Source organism: Pongo pygmaeus, chromosome 2, assembly GCF_028885625.2.
Source record: "Pongo pygmaeus isolate AG05252 chromosome 2, NHGRI_mPonPyg2-v2.0_pri, whole genome shotgun sequence".
NCBI lineage: Eukaryota > Metazoa > Chordata > Mammalia > Primates > Hominidae > Pongo > Pongo pygmaeus.
In genome coordinates this window covers 195,290,961-195,312,512 of record NC_085930.1, presented here as the reverse complement: position 1 = coordinate 195,312,512, position 21,552 = coordinate 195,290,961, and the positions used below count along the sequence as shown (strand labels likewise).

General features: G+C 43.0%; 1 protein-coding gene across 2 annotated transcripts in view; it reads left to right on the top strand.

Annotated features, from left to right (window-relative positions):
* The window catches only part of ETV5 (ETS variant transcription factor 5), a 62,600-nt gene that overhangs the window by 8,686 nt on the left and 32,362 nt on the right, over positions 1–21,552 (top strand). For both annotated transcript variants that reach the window (XM_054482611.2, XM_063662497.1), the window contains exons 6-7: positions 19,239–19,368; positions 20,311–20,598. In XM_054482611.2, the coding sequence (XP_054338586.1) occupies positions 19,239–19,368; positions 20,311–20,598 (418 nt within the window). The remainder of the gene's footprint in view (positions 1–19,238; positions 19,369–20,310; positions 20,599–21,552) is intronic.

Sequence of the window (21,552 nt, the reverse complement as noted above, 5' to 3'; positions counted from 1 at the left end):
GGGCCACCTCTATTCGAAAGGATCACCCTAAGGTCTTTTTGTTTGGCAAGGTAAGAAAGAAAACAGTGGGCACTTTAAAAATAAGAGGTTTGAGGGAAAACAAGGCCATTGGTTTATACTTTTCAGGAGTCAGTAGTTCTGAAGGTAGAAAAGAATGCTGACGAAAGCGTGAGGAAAACATGGAGGAGAGATTCTTTGACTCCAGGTTTTACAGTGTTACTTTCAAAGTGTTTGTTAGTTAGCCCAGTACCTTACTGCTGGGAGGGTGCTAAATGATTTGAAATCCTTCCTGTTTTGATAGCCTCAAAGATTCTTAGACTCAGTATTCTCAAGGACCCAAGACCTACAGTACGCATTTACTTAAAGGAGCCATCTGTTTTACAAAATCTGCTTTCGTGTACCTTTAATTCAGTTAGGCTTATTTAAAACTGAATTTTTCTCTTACCCTTCTGTGTCTCTGTGCTGTTAGTCGTCTAACAAAACCCAGTAGGCTTACCGGTCCTTTGTATTTGGTGAGAAAGATTTGGGACGGGGAGTTACATCTGTGTCAAGATCACTTGTGTAGGTGCCAGAAGTAACAAAATCCTGGCATCCATGAAGAAATTACCATTTATCCCCTCCTCTTTCAGCATTCTTCAGTTTTACAAGAGTAAGGCATGGGTAGCATAATGAAGCCAAAAATTTGTACTGTCTCCCATTTCTACCATCTAGTAGTATCATTGTTTTAATTTCAGCCCTAGAAAAAAATGTTTCTTGGTGGTGGGGTGGGGTGTGTGATTCTCTGCCGAGAAACTGTTCCCTCCACACATTTCTTGGGTTTTAGTGGTGGTAAAGTACATCCAGCCTCAGAGGCTGACAGCCCCCTCTCGGGCATACGGCTGCCCTTGAGGCAGCTTGGGCCCCATCTGTGCCCTGGCACACAGTGCTTCTCCACTTGGAATCCAAGGAGCTCAGAGGCTTGTCATGTTGCAGCTCCCAGCTCTTGGACAAGTGCCAGGCATGCTGATGCCATTACCGGATTAGGTTGCTTTTTTAAAAATTCATTTTGTGAACTCATCAAACTCATTTAACAGAGGCTTTGGTCGTCAGTTTCTATCATTGTCCTATTCCTCTAGGCTTGGCTTAAAGGAGTGGCAAGATACCAGGCCCCTAGTATGTGCCCGCACTAGTTAGAGTGTGTATGTATAAATTATAACCATAATGTAAGTACACCTTTGGGCCTGGCAGGCAAAAGACAGTGGGTTGGCAACTCAGATGTTAAAGGGAAAAGAATTCCCCGTAAGAGGACTCTGCATAGAAAATAAAGGGGGCTCCCTTGTTTAAAAAGAAAGAAGCATGTAGGGGAAAATTGAAGCAGAGAGTGCAAGACTCCAGGGAGCAGGATAAGATCTAGTTATTAAAAGGCCGGGAGTTTGAGGCTGATCTGAACAGCCGAGGCATGGAATGGGGATTCTGTGGTCAGGACTTCAGAGAAATGCTTCCAGTGGCACTGAGTTCGCTGGAGGGGACATGAGGGCAGGCAGTGAGAAGAAGTATACATAAGACATTTGAAAATAGCCAAATATGTGATGAAAAAAAGGAAACAACCATGAGCTAAAATCTATCTCCTGGATTTGCTTTCCATAAAGAAGTATGCTTTTCCTTGAAATAAAGTCTGGTTGTCAGACCGGCTCCATCCGCTTTCCCTCAGGGTGATTATTGAAGGTTTGGAAAAAATATCTAAGAAGCGAAACCAGTTTTTTTGCCTTGTACTTTGCAAAGTCTCAGCATAGATTTCACCCTCCAACCTTAGATCTCCACATTCTTCCTTTTTGATGTCTCATGAGCATTCAGGAGGGTATTCCGAACTCTTCAGGCTGGATCCAAAGCCAAAAAAGGAACTGTGAAATTGTCTTAATAGGTAGCTTGGCCCCTCCTCTGCAGCCAGAAAATCTGGTAGTGTCTCCAGAGCCCTCCTCCCCTAGGGAGGAAGCCAGGTGGCTCCCGATGTAGCTACCAGCAGTGAATAGGAAGGAAAGTCTGGAGAGGCGGCCTTCCAGAGAGAGCTGTGCCCTAATGCGAACCAGCTCACCCTGGGGCAGGAGAAATACCACTGAAGTCTGTTTCTCTCAGCTGCTAGCTACAGCCAGATTCTGAACCGAGGGGCACATGATAGTTTTTCTTTTGCCTTTCCCCTTTTGCCAGAAGGCACTTTCTGACCTTACTTCTAGCGGACTTTTGCACACTCTTGCAGATTTCCACGAGGGTCTTGGCCATTTGAATCCTAGGAAGGGTGCACAGCAGGCAAGATCCCCTGCCGTGTCTGAATTTCTTACATAAACACAGCGTACAGAGCGAGCAAGCGTCCCTGCGGCGACAGCTGGGCGCTGAGCACTATTAGGTCTGCCCCAGCTAGCAGAGCTACAGATTCCCCCTCTTGCCTGAATGGAGCATTCCAAATTGGTTGTGAATGGAGGGCGGGGCTCACTTGCAGACTTTTTCAATGAATAACCAGACCCCATTGTGCAGCCCGTGGAAAAACAACCAACTCAAACAACACTGGGACTGTTAGAAATATGCTTGTGATTGGCAGCTTGGAGAGCCTCCAAAATTAGTTTCCTTTGGCTTCCCTGCTGCTCCCTGTTCTCCAAGCCTGGGCTTAATGGGGTTTGAGTTTTCTTTTAAGTGCTCACTTTAACCCTTAAACTGCCGGGCTGATGGCCTGGGATTCTGGGGAAGAGCTGCTGCTGACCCACAAAGCCAGTGAAGCCCACTCCCCTTTCTTTGTCTCTCATTTTAGACTGTAGCTGTCTAAAGGGAGTGATAATAGAGGAGAGGGTGGTTTAGCTTCCCCTGGAGAGGGAGGTGTTGAGACTTGATCTGAGGCTGTTACCCTTTTATCTCCTTCTCGTGAGGTTGTGGCTTTAGCTCCCCATTGAGGATTCCTGCCTGCTCTTCTCTGACCTCCCCTCTACTCCAGGCCTGAATAGCCCAGGTGTTTGCCTGCCACGATACAGACACTCCTTGCTTAGGCTTACAATTTTAACACGGGGGGAGACAAAGTTGTAGTTTCTCTACTCCTTTGCCTTCACTCCTATTTAATTTTCCACTGTGGTCAGGTAAGTATTTTTTAAACGACCGTACTCAAACTCTGGTACTGAGCAATGGGGGAACCTCACTATGGCTGTAAACCCTTCCACTGGACACTAATCAAATGCATTGCCTCCCAAAATGAACATCCTTGGAAGTACCAGAAAAACCTAGCCTCTGAGCAACCCCCAAACCAAAGTAGCCTCATCATGCCAAAACTAGGCCAGGTTTTAAGGGTGCATGTGCCTCAAAATAGCATCCACCCTTGATTGATTGATTGATTGATTGGCCAAGGGGGTGTGGTGGGGGTGGTCTTGCTGTGTTGCCCAGGCTGGTCTGGAACTCCTGTGGTCTGGAACTCTTGGCCTCAAGCAGTCCTCCCACATAGCTGGCATTACAGGTTCGAGCCACCACACCTAGCTGCTTCCACACTTAAACATCCTCCAACATCTTACCCGGTAGCTCACCGGCAGCTCACAGACACACGTCCGGTGTCCGGTGTGCTCTGTGGCATAGCCCAGGGATGTATGATGAGCATAAAAAGGACAATCAGTTAAAAGGCAAAACAAAACTTAATAGTAGTGATCCAGAGCAACTTCCTCAGGATTTTAAAGAGCTCTTCTTAGTTCCTACTCTTCATCCTCACAACCTTAATAAGGCAGTTTGCACTTGTGTTTTGCCTCAAGGATTTTTTTTCCCTTGCTGTAAATTGGCCTTGCAAGCATGCCTTCCCTTCCCTATTATAAAAAGAACAGGCCTGGGCAGATTGTCCTTTTGTGAGAGAGTTTGAAACCTCTCAGGAGGTAACCCTAGATATCAGCTGTGTAGGAGGTTGCTGATATCTGTGTTTCTGCAGAGGGGCTGAGAAGGACTTCGCTTACATAAACACTTTCAGCTGAGTGCCTGGAAATGCTTTGTAATGGCCTGCAAGAGCACTTAATGAGGGTCTTTTATACTTTTCCCATACAAAAGGTAGAATAGAAGAGGGGGGATGTCTCTTTCACATGGTCACCCACAGTAAAGGTCGGATCCTGGAGCCTACCCCTAGTTTCCTCATCTGAATTTTAATAGAGAATAATTGAGGGGGGATAACTTTGCTGTGCTGAGGGATATCTTGACTCAGAAAATTTCTGCTTCTCCTCAACTCCCTCTTCATTTTTTTCTTCCCCAGCAGCCATGAAATTTTGTTTCTTGCGGAAGAAGGTGGAAACAGCATAGGGTTTTGGGAGGTATTTAGTATTTTGACAACTAATAATCATAGTCCCTGCTTCCTCATTTTTATTCCTATTGAAACAGGAAACAAATCACGTTTCTTAGGCTCCAAGTGTCTGCAGAAGCAGAGGAGCCCTGTCACGTGTTTATGTCCCGCCTTGGCCACAGCGCCTGCTCTGCACACTGTGGACACCTGGCGCATACAGCCCGCACACCACCGCATTCCCTACCACATGCCCTTCCCATCCCAGCTGCCCCAGCCTCCAGCTGGTGGGGAAGTAACACTGTAAAGGGTCTCAAACCCAGAGTTCTGAGTCCTTGGGATGACCTTCTAGATAAATAGAACAAAAGCTAGTTAGGGCTATTTCTCATTTTCTGTTTCCTCTTTTAAACACATACACTAGCCAAGTGTTGCTAGGCTGCATTTAGACTTTGAGCAGCTAATGCTATGTTTCCCAGTAAGACTGCATGTGCTAGAGAGCAAGTCACAGTTTAGGCACCCTTGACGTACTTGCTGAGTTTCTGCTTTTAGGAGAAGTGGGGCTATAGATAGAAGGGAATGGTTCTGGGGGAAGAAACTCATTTCCCTAGGGTTTGGATTTTCTCCTGTCAGATTTTAAGGATGAATTTTCCATTTGAAATTAAAGATAAGATTTTCCACAGTGCTTAAATCCTATTTCAAGTACTGTTAACATTTCACTTTAGTGCCAGTGTAGATGAGAATTATGTAAGTTGGGAGTAAATTATAGAAGGGATGTTAAAGCTTAAGGTTTAGTTTTGTAATTTTTTTTCCTTTGAGGAAAAACGTCCTGTTTCCCCTTATCCTGATTGCGTGATCCACTGTGCGCAGCCCTTCATGATAAAATCCACTGTGGTTGATGTAAGGTCACAGTAGAGGAAGCCGCCCTGTCATCTCCAATGAGTTGGGAGAACAAGGGTTTCCTTAGACCTCTTTCTCAATCTTGAAAATAAAACCAATAGTTGTCTATCATATTTCTACAGGTTGAGTATTAAAATTCTTTGAACAGCTAAGCTGCCCAAGAAAGTAGTAAAACACTGGTTCAAATAATGCTCAGATCCTCCTTTGGTGTAATCCGGCCAGTCCCTCACGTTTGTATGCTGCTGGTCTCTTAAGCATGAAAGTAACCAACATGCCAGCTCTGTGGCTGTAGGTCTAAAAGAACCCAGCCTATGGTAGTCGAAAGGGGGCGGTGCATTAGAAGTCAGAAGAACCTCTTGTTTTTATCTTGAATCTCCCGGAGTCAGTTCTGTACTCACAAGCATGTTACTTGACTGTTAAATGCTTTGGTTTCTCCACATCCCACAAGTTCTGAGATGCGACACTCTTATGCAATTAGAAATATTCATCCTGTACAAAATATTTGTAATGGAAGAGCCCCCTATCTGCTAATACTTGAGCCCTACCTCAATCGAAGTTGGTCTAATTTCTTTTCTCGTCTCCTGACCTTTAATTTCTAACGCTGAAATTCAAGGCATCTAGGTTTCCATTTTTGGAGTTCTAAAGTAACAATCCTAAATTGTTAGGCTAAATGAGTCCTTCGAAGAAAGGGAACTGTACAAATCCAAGCTGTTTCAAGAAAAATGCTGAAGTGTAGAAAGAATATGAACTTAAAGGAAGTAAATCTGAAACTAGTTCATTTGGGTCAAAAAAAATCACTCTACTACCATTGGCATTCAGTTTTCTTCCTTATTTGATAACAGAGGTTTTCTGTTTGGAAATGACTGTCTGAAAGAGGCAATTTTGTCCCGAGAATAAGATGCAGTTATTCAGTGATAGATAATCGTTTTTACCCACAGGTCACCATCTATGAATCAGGACGTTGCTGATTTAGTACTTTACACCCAAGGATGGAAGGCTCTCCTCCCATCCATTACCACTTCTTTTGGGAGGAGGAGCAGTGACAAAGCATTAATACAAAGAGTTTCTTTCCTTGTATTTTAGCCAGAGTTAGAATAGAAATTTTTACAAATCACCCATGTCATTCACTGGTAGAAGTGAAGAAAGGACAAGACCAGTATCCCAAAAGCCAGCCCTCCTAGTTGATGACCAAAGGCATGCCTTGCCAACTTCTCTACCCTTGCAAACTTGCTAGTGCCCCATAGGTCACCTTTGATGACTCTTTTACTCCAAAGGCCTGCAACAGGTCCATTGGCTTGAGCTCTTCCCTGGGCCTTCTCAGCCTTTGGAGAGTGGGAGCAGCTTTCAGCCTTATGCAGCAGAAAAGGTAGACAGTGTTCAGGACCACATTTGCTCTTCCTAGCCAAAGCTATTGCCCCACCCCATCTTTCCCCCTGTCTGTCCTTGAGGACCTGGGTGTCATCTTAGACTTGATCACATTTCTTCTCTCTGGAAGGAGTAAAGAGGTAGGGCAAGTCTTGAGCTCCCCCTGGAGTTTGGAGTGCCCCCCACACTTGGGCCGGTCAGCCTGAGTTGTACTGTCCAACCTGTGGGTTACAATTGTATTTAGACAGTAACCTCCCAAGCTGACTTCCATGGGCAGAATTTAGTTTTTGTCTTCTAACCAATTGTATTTCAGTTGGGGATTTGATTGCCAGATACCCTGTGCTGGTTCTGCTCTCTAGCTGCTACCATTGCTGTAAGCGGCCCTGGGAAACGGGGGATGGGAGGGAGGCAATTGTTTGCTGAATGTTGCAATCATTGAGCCAGGCTTAGCAGAAGCAAACCTTTAAACCACCTCCCCTTCCCCAGGTTATATGAAGCCACTAGGTAATATAAACCTTATAGTTCAAATAATGAGATTTTTAACAGTGTGAGAATGCTCCCAACTAAAGCCCTTTTCTGTAAAGTGTAACCTCCTTGTCAAGTCATTCCCCCTTCCCACAAAGAAATTAAAATTCCTTTGTAAGTATAAAATCACCGTTCTCATCTTTCCCTGCTTTTACCCCTAGTCAGATGGGCTTTGTTCTGGGGTCTACTGCTACAACCTGGGGCTCCCCTAAGCTGGAATTGCTGATATGCTGGATTTCTCCATTGTTGAATCTATCCTGTATCTCATATAGCCCACATTCCAGGGAGCAGTAAGGGCATAAAATATCATAACACTGGTCTTATACAAACACTTGACTCTCCAAGAACTCTGCAAGATCTTGTCTTCAAAGCACCAATTCTATATACAGCCAGCATTTCCCCCAGAGAAAGCAATGCTCTACAAGCCCAGTACATGATATGTGTCACAACCTAGACCCATGTTGCTGTCGTCAGCTCGAGTGCATAGCAGAGACTTAGGGTTATCTGAGGTAAACAAGCAATGGAGGAGAGACTTGCAGAGAATGGCCTCATGGTCTTAACTGCTTCTCGGTACCAGTTCTGTCACCTATTTTAAAACCCAGGTTTGAGGCTGGGTGCAGCGGCTCAAGCCTGTAATCCCAACACTTTGCGGGGCTGAGACTAGAGGATCACATGAGGCCAGGAGATTGAGACCAGCCTGGGCAACATAGTGATACCCTGTCTCTTAAAAAAAAAAAAAAAAAAAATTGAGCTGGATGTGGTGGCAGGCGCCTGTGGTCCCACCTACTCAGGAGGCTGAGGCAAGAAGCTCGCTTGAGCCCAGTAGTTGAGACTACAGTGAGCTATGATTGCGCCATTGCTCTCTAGCCTGGGTCACAGAGCAAGACCCTATCTCTAAAAAAACAAACAAACAAAAAGAGGTAAAATGAAACCCAGGTGGGGAAAATTTTATCAATAACTCTTAATTCCTGTATTCTGGGAGAAATTCCACTGTCTTTGCAGGCAACCTCTTAGAGATGTTTCAGATACCATTGTCTGCTAATGCTATTTATACATTTTCAAAGTTGGTTCAGTTCTTTTCTGAGCTCCTTTTCTTCCCTTTAGTTTCTAACTGTTATATTCAAGGCCTTTGGATTTCCATTTTCAGAATTCTAGAGTAATTTTCCAGTGTCCTTAATAATTGTGTGTCTGCCACCACACTTAGGAACTGAGAGTGGGCTTTCTGGAGATAGTCTCTACGCTGTCTTTCAAGCAAGGTGCCTAGCATTTTTTAACATGGCACTCACCAACAAAATTCCTCAGCTTGCATTTCAAAAATCTTCTCCAAAAGGTCTTGGCTCTTGAATTTCCGGACACTGGATACAACCTCATCTACTCTCATGAGCAAGAAAGGTGTCTCCTTCCCTCACTTCCTTTCCCACTGTGGCAAGACTTGGCTCTAATTTCATTGGCTACTATTACATCCTGCTATTTCTAGCCATTTTCATGCAAGGCCATCAAAACTTCAAAAACTTGAATCTGGATCTTAGGTTGGTCTTATTTCTATACCAATGTAACCCTAACCCTGTTTTTTGGATATGTCTTTCCCATAGTCCATGTCATGATAATACATTCAAAGCCTTTTATCTTGAGCTGATTGTATTACCCCAAGTTTCTAGGTCTAAATCAGGAAGAATTGAGTGTTTTTTGTTTTTGTTTTTGTTTTTTGTCCACACACCAGTTCCTGAAGCCTCTCTTCTGCTGACTGTAGTTTTTTTCCCCACTGCATGGGAGAAATCTGATTCCTGAAGCCAAGTGTTCCAGGAACTAGCTTTACCACTCCCTAATTTGGCTCTTGTGTTATTTATTGTACAGAAGATGATAATTGGCCTTATAGGAAAGGATTCTATTCTGTAACTGTTCATTGATGAATTCTGCTATCTCATGGTTGATCTGAGACCCTGGAGCCCTGAAATATACCACCAGGGTGACAGTCAGTTCTTTGGTTCTTGCTGAGAAATAGGACAAATAGCAAAAATACCCCAGAGTCATCAACATCATAACTCCCTTCCACCACCATGATTAATTGCTCATCTAAAGTCCTGAATACTATACAGCTGTGCCAGTTCTGAAGCTTCTTTCCCTGTACCTGCTAATAGCAAACCCTATCCCAAAGCACAGGCACAAAGCACAAGCCTTACTTTCTTCATGTGGGACTTTGCCCAGGACAAATGCAGCTGTTCTTGCAGAATGAGCCTGCTCTGAAATCTCAGCCCCGGCATGTGGTATGGCCAGCCAGTTGTTGGCTTACCAGGTGTTTGTCATGTCCCCCATGAGTCGTATGGAGGGCCTTGAGTCCACACTAAGGTCCAGCTGCCATTCTTGGTTCCTAAGACATAAATGCACAGGGGATTTTCCAAGCCAGTGTACTTACTTTAACACAGTTTAGGTCTTCAGCCCCATGTTCCTTTTTATTAGCCTGGTAAACTAGGCTGAACAGTTGGAGCCCCCAGGCTCAGAGCAGCAAAAGCATAGGCCACCTATTTCCAGCTTCCTCTCATCCTGATCCCAGCCCTGCTCAGCGTTTAGGGGTAAAAAGGGCTAACCCAAGCTGCTTATGAGGGAAGAAAATGAAGGAGAACCATAAGAAAGAGAACTTTAATTCTGCCAACCTTCCCAGGTTGGTGATAGCTGCCTTGCGCTCTCTGGAGGACCCTGGGGATGAAATCGAATGAGTTGTCCAGCTGTTCTGGACAACCTATTGTCCTAAACCTGTTTTACATATAAATTCACAAGGAATGGAAATTCTCCATTTTTTCTCAAGAATCGTTTGTGGTTGACTTGGGCATATATTTTAGTTCCTGTTATATATGCATTAATATGAATATAGAGTTACTGATAGGTGTTATTTTTGTTGATCATTTTGCATTTGTGTAACTGCTGTCTTTTTACCCAGACAGTTTGATGGAAGTATTAGCAACAGGCAGTAGTCACAGTGACAGCAGTGGCTGTTTTTATTTTGCCATCTCTGGAGTGTTCCCTTGTCCTTTCTAAGTGGGCCAAAGCCAATAAAATGTGTTTGAGAACCACTGGCGTAGACATTAGGTGTGACCAGCATTTATCCTTGTGTAAGGCTAGATTCCCAGGGCTGTCTTATCCTTCTAATTCAGTAACAGGCCAAGGGTGGCTTTCTTCATTTGTCGATGTGTGGTTTTGAAGTTCTTAGCATTTCTACTTTTGACCTGTTAGTCAACTATAAGATAAAGGATTTTTTTTCCTCCAAATATCTCAGAGGAAATGGGACATAATAGCTGTTTTATTGATATATTTTTAAAACATATTGCTACATTTGCTTCATCTCTGTGTATATATAGTTTTTTCTTAACCATTTGAAAGCAAGTTTCAGGCATTAGAACATTTCACCCCAAATACTCTGGTGTGCTTCTCCACAGATTGACATTCTCCTACATAGCCTAAGAAAATTAACTTTTATTTGGTAATATTTAGAATTCCCCAGTTGTCTCCAGATATCTTTCTAGCAATGTTGATAATGGTTTTGATCTAGGATTCAATTTAAAATCACACATTGCATTTATGTTTATGCTTCATTTATCTTCTTTAATATGCAACAGTCTCCCTAGCTTTTTTATTTTCCCTGTAACAGTGACTTTTTTGAAGTCTTGGCCAGTCGTCGACTTTTTTAGGGTCCATTTTTAAAGAATATATAGAAATGCAAACAGCATCCAGAAATGCTGCCCTCAGACTTAGAAATCTCTAATATTGTTGATTCTCTCACTTCTCACATTCATGTATTTGTGTTGACCTTAAAACAGTGGTGAAAGAACAGAGTGACACAGATGGAGATAATTGGGTCAGAGATGGTTTGTGCATGTTTAAGGAGAGGGCTTTTGGGGGCTCATTAAACAGTTTTTAGCACAGCTTGCTCGATAGTTGATTTTACTATTTGTGGCTGATTTTTCACCTATTAAATTCGAGAATTTATCCTTACACAGCAGGTGAGCTGTGTGAGATATTAAAGAAAAATGGCACATTCTTCCATACCTACACCAATTCCGCTTTTAGAACTTGTATCCCCTAACTAAATTTGATAACATTGTCGATTTTTATTTTTGGAAACTGTTGCCAGGCAGGATCAATGTTAAACAAGTTTGAGCATGCCTCTTATTTGGTTTGGAAATCCAGACATCTCCTTTTCCAGATATTCTTTTTTAAGTGCCAGAACCTGTCCACTTAACCTTATCTCCTTGTGAACCTTCTTGTTTCCCAGAACAGAGTATTATCTACTATTAGAGTCATTCACTAGTGCTGTTAGAGCAATTACAAAGAATATTGAGGTATAATAGATTTTATGTGTGAAATGAGTTTTTAATCTGCTCAGTCCTAAAATAAATATTTCTGACCCTCTCTGGTAATATTGTAGAACTTAAAAAATAAGTCTTACCCTAACTACATCTTTTTTCCTGCTAACTAGGTATTTGAGCTTTGTCTCAAAATTCATCAAAAAAGGCAAGAGCTAAGAGTAGGCAGCGCTATGTTGGAAGCACAAGGTACACTCCCTCCTGTGACTTAAAGCCCTCTGGTCTTTGCCAGTGGAGTACTCAGACAAGTTAAGGGTAAATCAGGGAAAAAGAGGTCATACCTGCTCTTCCCTGGTGGGTTTTTCGGTTCTGCTTTACCAGTGTCCTTGTTATATTTCCAGGTCCCTCTTCTTGATCATCTTTTCCTCTGCCTTCTTTCCCTGTGTTCTATTCACTCCCACAACCATAGAATATTAATAGTATGGGCAGGTGTCTCGGACATCTCTCCCCTCCCACCCCCATTCTTGGACTATGCAGTATGTAATTGTTCCTCTAGAGGGAAAGGAAGTGAGATGGCAGTGGTCACAGAGAGGAGCAGTGACCCAAAGCTGGTGGCCAGGAGACTTAGGAGAAGGCCTTCATTTCAGGATGATGAACCCTGAGCAGTATATGGCCATTACTATTTGTGTACATTCCACTTCACATTTGTTCAAGTGTAATGGGAGCCTCTGGAGACCTAGGCCAGCCCTCTGAGCTGCAGCCTCATGGACACGCCATTCAGAAGCACGTGTCAGTGCTCTGATCAGCTTCTGTCGTGAGACACAACTTTCCATGTGAAGTAAGAGGATAATGACTATTGAGTGTGACCAAATAAGGTCTTCCCTGGAGGTCAGGCCTGCACAGCTGATTTGGGAAAGATGAGTCTGGCCCAGATGAAGGTAAATGAAACTGAAGAAGAGAGAAGGAAAACCCCAAAACAGAACCTGAAGGATGGCAACTGGTGGAAGGCGGTCAAAGCCTGTGTGTGAAGTAGGAGATATCCGGATGGGCTTAGTCCTTCTCCCCTTCAGACCGCAGGGTAACTAATTGGCAATTTCTTTAACACTCAGCAGCTACATAAATGTTTTATGTATTCACAACAAAGTCTGTGGCAAATTGAAACTTTGATGATTATGAAACACCAAAGAAAGCCTTATTAGACAAGATGGGTTTCATCTTTCTAAAAAAAAAAAAAAAAAAATCCTTTTGAATGGAACTGTCGATCGTCATAACATTCAACAGAAGTGTTTTCCTACGTCTTGATCCTTGGGGCTGTAATAGTGAAGTTTACCGTTAGCATGGGCATGGGGTGGCCGCCTTGAACAGTTCACAGACCTGTACTTATGGGCAGTAAACAGATTTTGTCAGCAGAGGGAATTATTATTTCTCTTGAATGGACCAGTTTATTTTTTCTATTTTAAAACAACTGAGTTGTTTCTTTGGAAGACTGTTTCTAGACCATCACAGAAGAAAGATTTTCTAAAGTGTGATATATCTTAGTATTAACTCTGTGCTGCTATTTGATGACGACCAGGCTGCTTTTTTAAAAAGTAGAAATTTAATTGAAGTAACATACAGAAATCACAGGAGTACAGCTGCATGATGAATTCTCACAAACGGTATAAGCATTTAGATCAGAAAACGGAACTTATCAGGCTATAAGAAGGCTCCTGTGCCCCCTTAACAGGCACCACCCCCTCGAGAGTAACCTCCCTCCTGACTTTCAAACACCATAGATTAGTTTTGTCTTTTTTTTGAACTTCATATAAATGGACTTACATGGCATGTACCCTTTTGTGTCTGGCTTCTTTTAGCTCAGCATATTTGTGAGATTCATCCATGTTGTTAAGCATAATTGCAATTTCTTCGTTCTCCCTTCTGTGTAACGCTAAGATTTTGTTGGGGGTTACATTGAACCTATAGATAAATTTGAGAAGAATTGATATCTTTATAATGTTAAGCTTTCCAAGCCACGAGCATGATCTGTCTTTCCATTTATTGAGAGTTCTTTAATTTTTCTTAGTGTTTTGTGGTTTTCAGTGTAGGCATCTTTTTTCTTTGTTTTTTCTTGAGACAGGGTCCCACTCTGTTGCCCAGTCTGGAGTGCAGTAGCATGATCACGGCTCACAGTAGCCTCAGCCCCCCAGGCTCAGGTGACCCTCCCACCTCACCCTACCTCATAGCTGGGACCCCAGGTGCACACCACAGTGCTGGCTGATTTTTGTTGTTGTTCTTGTATCTTTTTGTAGCGATGGGATTTTGTTATGTTGCCCAGGCTGGGCTCAAACTCCTGGGCTCAAGCGATCTTCCCTGCCTTAGCCTCCCAAAGTGCTGGGATTACAGGCATGAGCCACCATGCCTGGCCCAGTGTAGACATCTTATATGTCTTTTATTAGATGTTTTCCTAGGTATTTGATGATTTTGTTGATATTGTGTATGCTTTTAATTTCACATTGTTTTAGTTACTGTATATTGAAAGTTTTTTTACATGTTGACCTCATAGCCAATGACCTTGCTTACTGATTCTTATACTTTGTGGATATTTTTATATTTTCTGTGTACCGAACCAGGCCATCTGTTAATAATGGCAGCTTTCTTTCCTTCTTTCTAATTTGCCTTGTGTTTATTCTTCTTGCCTTATTGCATTGACTAGGACCAGGCTTGGATTTTGATCCCTGTGTCAGATAGAAAAATCTAAGGAATTCGGTAGTCTAATAAGAAAAGCAACTATGAAATTGGTTGACTTGTGAGCATCACATCTAAATTTAAAATGGTGTTATGGTTGTCTGCAAGGCAATACATGTACTTGATTGTGCATACCCACAGATATGGACTTAATTACATCTTATCAGCTAGCTGTCCTTCTTTTTTCTACCCCTGACGAGCTAAGACTGTCATATATATTTGTGCATAGATCCTTAGCAGAGTTCTTATAGTCAAATAGGGGTCCAGACAGCTCACTCAAGATCTTCCTGCCTCAGTGGTGGTAGTAAGACAATTGTCTAGAAGCAATTGCAGGGCGGGGCAGGGCTTCTGGGGAGAGAGATGGCATCCATGGCTGCAGTGCGGAGTCTGGGTAGTAGTGACTGGCTGTAGAAGATACCAGGTCTTCTGAAGTGCTGGCAGCTGTCTGAATGAGCAGAACGTTTTGATCAGCTTGACTATAGAAGGGAGAGTGAGATCTTTTAGTTGGAATGCTAGAATGGGAGGCAAGGATTACAAAAAGTGAAGGCTGCCAGGTACGGTGGCTCACGCCTGTAATCCCAGCACTTTGGGAGGCCGAGGCAGGCGGATCACCTGAGGTCAGGAGTTCGAGACCAGCCTGACCAACATGGTGAAACCCCGTCTCTACTAAAAATACAAAAAATTAGCCGGGTGTGGTGGTGCATGCCTGTAATCCCAGCTACTTGGGAGGCTGAGACAGTAGAATCGCTTGAACCCAAGAGGCGGAGGTTGCAGTGAGCCGAGATTGCGCCATTGCACTCCAGCCTGGGCAACAAGGGCAAAACTCTGTCTCAAAAAAAAAAAAAAAAAAAAAAAAATGAAGGCTACTGGAGTCAGAGTTGGCATTGCTTGTGACAATGGAGGTGAAATAGAGATCCTGGTTAATTTTGGTATCCTAGAGCCAGACAAAGGCGTAAATCCTTGAGTGGATTTAGGGGTATGAGGTGTGGCTCGCACTGGGGAGTGTAGGGTAAACATGAGGATACAGCCCTGAGAGCTGGAAAAAAGTATCCTTCTGTTGTCTTCTCCCATATTGTCTTCCTTCTGTCTTTCCCTTTCTCTTTTATTCCCTCTTTGATTGGTCTTTTTTCTCTCAGATTCCTTCTGGGAGCCAATACAATGAAAAGACTAAGAACTGCATAGGTAGGAATCCTGGCCACTGACCAGCTGTGAGACTGTGGCAGGTGACTTTGAGCCTTGTTTTCATGTTCGTAAAATGAAGACAATGGAAGCATTAATAGCTTTCTCACTGAATTGGGAAGATTGAATGAAATGAGGTATGTAAGAGCAACTAGGCATAAAGGAAATGGTAAGGGGTCTGGCTGGCTGCCTCTTTCTTGGTCGGCCTTCTTTGTTCTTTTCCAGAGGTATTAGTTCTTCTCATCCATTTTTCCTTTGTTCTAGAGCATTTTCGCTTAAACAGGTGTAAGTGGTATTTTTGTTTAGTTGAAAAAAAGGTTTATGCCTTCTATTTTTAATGTACAAAGTGAGCGAGTGGAGTATCTCCTATTTCTGTCAGTGTGGTAGAAGATGACTAAAATGACAGTGCGGAGGCTCTTGCCTCTTCTCCCTTCGAATAGCAGCACCCCTAAGACCTTTAGTTCCATTGGGCCTCAGGATCCTTATCTATAAATGTAAAGGCTTGAATTCAGCATACTGAGGCCCTAATCTATCTCTAATTGCATCGTTGAGAAGATGCTAAAAGTCAGATGCCTCACTAAATTATGCAGGCCAACCATGTCTGTTTTGCTTAGCATCATACACCCCCGACATCCAGAATACCTGGCCCATCGAAGATACACTGTGAATGAATGAAGGAAGGAAGGAAGGAAGGAAGGAAAGAAAGATCTTCATGACAAAGAAGGTAGTCCACATTCAGCAGGAATTATTGTCAGGGCACCATTGACTTTGTGGGCCCCTCTTCTACAATTCTGAGTTTAAACTCAAAGTTTCTAATTGCAGAAGATGTTTATTAGCTCAAATGTCAACTTTTTTTTTTTTTTTTTTTTTAGCATTTCTTTTCAAACTTCCTCAAGAGTTCATGATCCCTTTTCAATTCCAATTTGTTGCCATCCTTTATAGTCCTGGCTCTCTGTCATCATTTAGCAAGTCAGCTGTGCAAAGGTAAATACTATTTTTGAAAGCACAGGGTATAATTACACAACATCATAGCACCATCTGCAAGGTGCTGTGCCCTTTTCTTTATTTCTCAAGGCTGCATCGCATACCTCATTTTACAAATGAAGCAACCGACTGAAAGCAAGGAGCATTCCTTGGGCTTCTGAGTTCCTGCTTTAAATACACCACTATCTCTGACTAACACATGCCAGAATTAGGCTCCTTCACACATCCTCTAGTCCCACAGACCTTTGAGGAGCTGAGCCTTGTTCCTCACCACTCACAGGGCCCCTCGTGGCTTTCCTGTCAGTGTAGATCTGTGAAACTTTCCATTCTCGTTCCTGCCATGTTTTATCCTGCGGGGACAGTATATGTAACTAACATTGTACCCTGCCTTGTAGGGTAGATGTGGTCCCTGCCTTCACGGTTAAGAACAAATTGGAAATATAATCCATTTGTTCACGCAAATACTTTTTGAACTCCCCCTTTGTATAAAGAATATACTATTCCACATATAAGACGTTTTGGGGTAGAAGGTACTATATAATTTAGAGCCAAAATGATGTGGTACACACTAAGTACTGTCTGGATTTGAAGAAATCAAGACATCAGAATTCGCTGGCAGCTTAGATCCTTTTAGATACGTGCAGTTCCTGAAACAAACACAAAATGTTTCTTTCTGGGCAACTTTGGCCTACCCTCTGGTGTTAGACTTGTCAGCAAAATTGGTAACTGTTATAATAATAATGTGACAATGTCAAGACACTTCTAAAACCTGAAATCAGACCATTGAATAATACCCTAATTGTTTTCTTTCCAAACTTAGGTAAAGTGGTGATTGCAAATGATTATCTTTAGATAAAGCAAGAAAAGTAGACGTTTCAAGGACACGTAGCTTTTGTTTAAATTGGGTCATCATTACCTTTCCTCACTGTTTTGCCAAAACTTTTATAGCAGAAGACTGGTGAGAGGAAGGGCAGTGACCACAGGGCAGTGCTGAGAACTGCCAGACTATCTACTGTGTTGGAGGAAGGGATTTCTGTGTCAAATTCTCGTTTACTAGCAACATTCAAACAAGCTTCGCTATTTTCTGTGTCTGAATATCTGAAACAGTTGATAACAATTGAGTGTTGGCTGCCATGATGTCACCATCAAAAAATCACGAGAGAAACTCTAATGACTTCTAAATATAATCTGCTAGTTCTCAACTTATTTTATGTATTCAGGAAAAGCAGTTGGCATTATATAAGAAAAGAATTATGAAAACCTGTCCTTTCCAGTCAGTCACTGGCAAGACTTTGCAGCAACATTGCTTTATAACCTTGTCATCTGTGATAGAGTTATCTGTTTCGTATTCACTCCCGAGTTCAGAATTTGGGATTATAGAGGCACCTGAGAGGCCAGTTGGCTGGAAGATAGTTCGGTCTTATCAGATATTAATAGAAAAGAGATGATTGTTTAGGCCAGGCGCGGTGACTCACGCCTGTAATCCCAGCACTTCGGGAGGCCGAGGTGGGCGGATCACGAGGTCAGTAGTTTGAGACCAGCCTGGCCAACATGGTGAAACCCTGTCTTTACTAAAAATACAAAAATTAGCTGGGCGTGGTGGCGGGCACCTGTAATCCCAGCTACTCAGCAGGCTGCGGCAGGAGAATCGTTTGAACCCAGGAGGCGGAGGTTGCAGTGATCGCGCCATTGCACGCCAGCCTAGGTGACAGAGTAAGACTCCGTCTCAAAAAAAAAAAGAGACAGAGAGAGAAAGGTGATGATTTGTTTAGCTAGTTCTACCTAGTATAATTACTAAGAATTAACTCCTAAAGATGTTTTAGGAGTAAACATTGAGTCAAACTGAAGATGTTACTGGGTCACCAGAGCACTGACTGTAGTTAGCTATTTAATGAAACCTTTGATACAGTGGCCAATGGCCAGCACAGAAGCTTAACTTGCTCTCCTTCCCCACCTTCCAAGGTAGCTAGACAAGGAGTAACCATTCTAACTGAACTAGAAGGCAGCCCTTATAGCGCAAAATGCATCTTTCCACTTTGGATAAAATGCTGTTTCTGCAACAATTTAGCTCCTAGAGAAGACAGAAAAGGCAAACTCGGTTTTTTGTTCTTTGGGTTTATTTTGGCCACTACATGTAAATCACCTTGATTTGAAAAATTCTTGTTACTCTGCCCTCTCAGAATCCTATGTGGTATATGTAGTTGGCTTCCAAGCCAAAAGCAGTAGCTCCATGTATTTATTCCATGAATTCAGCAAAATTCACTGCACCATCTATGAAAGGACTGGTTACGCAAACCCACTCTTGCTGGTCAGTCACTGAGACAGGCCTGGAGCAGATGTTGTAAGCACAAAGGTAGCCAGGCTTTCTGCTTTCTGTATTCATTAGCCTTTCGTAGGTGGTGGATTGGTCTGTTGTTTTATTCCTTTGCTTTTAAAATTTTTGGAATGCCTCTAAAGTTGAGTATTTCTTGCTGAGAGCTGATATTTAAAGTTCCTTGAGAAAGGACTTTTTAAAAATTCTATATTTAATTTGTAAATATGCATCTGAATAAGAAATATATTTGCCACAGCAATTTTAAGCCTTTGATAAGCTTAAATGTGTTGGTAATGTCTACCAACACATTTTTGGTCGTTTTGTCCTTTTCGGAAACAAAATTCTTCATGTCTGCAGCCACTTACATTTTTGGTGGAGACCCGTTACCTGCAAGGTTTTTAAGGATTTTGCAGCTTCTGGAAAGCAAGACCCATGACCAAAGAAATTTGGGAAAAAAGACTTGGCTAATTAAAAGTATCAGATGATGATACTTTTTCTGACTTTGAAGAATTTAATTGGCTTTAGATGGGAGGTTGTGTGTTTAAGCGTTTTGCTTTTTCTGACATGTGACTTGACATGAGTTCCAAGAACAATCAGCTAGTTAAAAGGTTTGCAGAAGGAAGCATTGTGCTCCCTGTTAATCAGCTGTTCTCTCTCTATTCCCCCCTCATCCCTCTTCTGATTTCAGTGGTGCTTCATGCCTCACCTCCAACCAAGATCAAACGGGAGCTGCACAGCCCCTCCTCTGAGCTGTCGTCTTGTAGCCATGAGCAGGCTCTCGGTGCTAACTATGGAGAAAAGTGCCTCTACAACTATTGGTAAGTGGGCAAGAGGAGTCGAAGAAAGGCTGCCCAGAAAGGCTCTGGAAGTAGCCATCAAGCTAAATGTTCCTTCCCAATGTTACTTACCCAGCAGACCCTGGGGTAGAACACATCCTTCTTTCATGGCAGTGTCATCCTCCGGGTGTAGTCTAGTCCCCTTGGGATCATTGTACTGCACACGAAAGAAAACCGTTAAAAGCCTTGTGGCTCCGCAGAGCACTAAGTTCATAGGGTACCCAGTCCTTCTAGGGAAAGAGTCTCAATCCTGGGATATTTGATCTGTGGCTCTGAGGCAGGTAATATATAATTCTTCATGTCTATCATATGTTAATGTGAACTTTAAGCACCAGAGAAGTAATCTCCAAATCAGAATATATGAAACAGTCTTGAAGCTTGTGCCCTTTACTTAAGAATATCCAGGCCCCAGGAATGAAGCTTTAATTTTAAATCATTCTTTGCTCTAGAAGATAAACATAGATTTGCCTGAAAGGGGGAGGAGAAGAGTTGTTAATTCAAATGATGTCACAGCACAAACGGACCTTCAACACGTATTCTGACTAATTCCTGGGAACCCTGGAAATAGTTGGGAGAGGGGACCAGAGAACACCTGGCAAAGCGTAAATTCTCCCCTCACCCACCCACCCTACACGGGCATACACAGAGAATTCTTTTAGAAGGAGGGAAAAAGGAAACCGGAAGCAGAGGCTAAAATTATCCTTGAGAAAAATCGCTAGAAGTGTTAAACAAGTCCCTGTGACGCAGTGTGTTTGTCACTTTTCAGAGGTACAAATATCCCCTCGGGGTTACGAGCGATTTAACTATGTTAATGCTGTTATTTCCTGGCAACAATGGGCTGCAAACTAGCTTTCTGCTGGACCTGGTAACCATGCTAATGGCTTCATTTCAGCTTAATGGTTCCTTCTCTTTTTCTGTTTACAGTGCCTATGATAGGAAGCCTCCCTCTGGGTTCAAGCCATTAACCCCTCCTACAACCCCCCTCTCACCCACCCATCAGAATCCCCTATTTCCCCCACCTCAGGCAACTCTGCCCACCTCAGCGCACGCCCCTGCAGCTGGCCCAGTTCAAGGTGTGGGCCCCGCCCCCGCCCCCCATTCGCTTCCAGAGCCTGGACCACAGCAGCAAACATTTGCGGTCCCCCGACCACCACATCAGCCCCTGCAGATGCCAAAGATGATGCCTGAAAACCAGTATCCATCAGAACAGAGGTGGGTGTTGATCTGGGCTTCTTCATTAATTGCCTGTCTTACCCCTATCCTTTCTCACTGGGAGAGGGGAAGCAGTTTGTCCTATTTACCAGGTTCCTAAAAAGTTATCATTACACTGAGGCAGCTTGTGAGGCAAGACTAATAATAATACGAATGTGACTGTTCATATTCCACCCTGTTCCCAAGGTACTCCAGACGGTTGATGGACTACGACATCCTTATAAAGTAGGTGGGAGAGGTAACTGGTATTCGCCCCTCTCACAGAACTTGCCAGGATAGTCTTGTCCCTCACTGAGGGCAGGTTCCTGACTCCTCATTGGATGCTGCCTACTATTAATAGAATTGAACTTTGGTTATTACCATTTCACTTACATATAAGGGACAATTGCTGATTTATACAAGGTAATATTACTTATCCAATTTTAACATGTTTTAACAGTAGGAGATTAGCTAAGGACCTTATTTGTACATCTGCTTTTGAGATAGAAATCTCCTGGTTATACTGCAGGCGGTTTTTACATTTCTACAGACATTGAGGCATCAGGAGTAACTTGTCCAGAGTCATTCATTTATCAAAAAAGTGTGTGAAGGGAACCTTCTCTGCACACTCCAAACCTGACCTCTTTATCTGTGGTATTCTAGAATCTCAGATGCTTGTGGCCTTCTTTTACAGAAGATGTGCTGGGGGCCTGCCTTTTTTATTTCAAGTTTCTCTGGGATAAGGAGATGACCACAGGGGGTAGTTGTCAACAGTATTACCAAAGGATGCAAGATGGTGGCCATGGTGTTTCATATCTATCTATCTTGCGTTAGGTGGATCGGTGTGGGGGCCGCAATGGGGCAGGAGTAGGAAGAATATATGAGTATACCTTTCCCAGGCCTGGTCCATTCCAGATGCCTACCAGTATTTACTTGGAGGTCATTTTATTTCTAGATGAAATGCAGGGGAAAAAA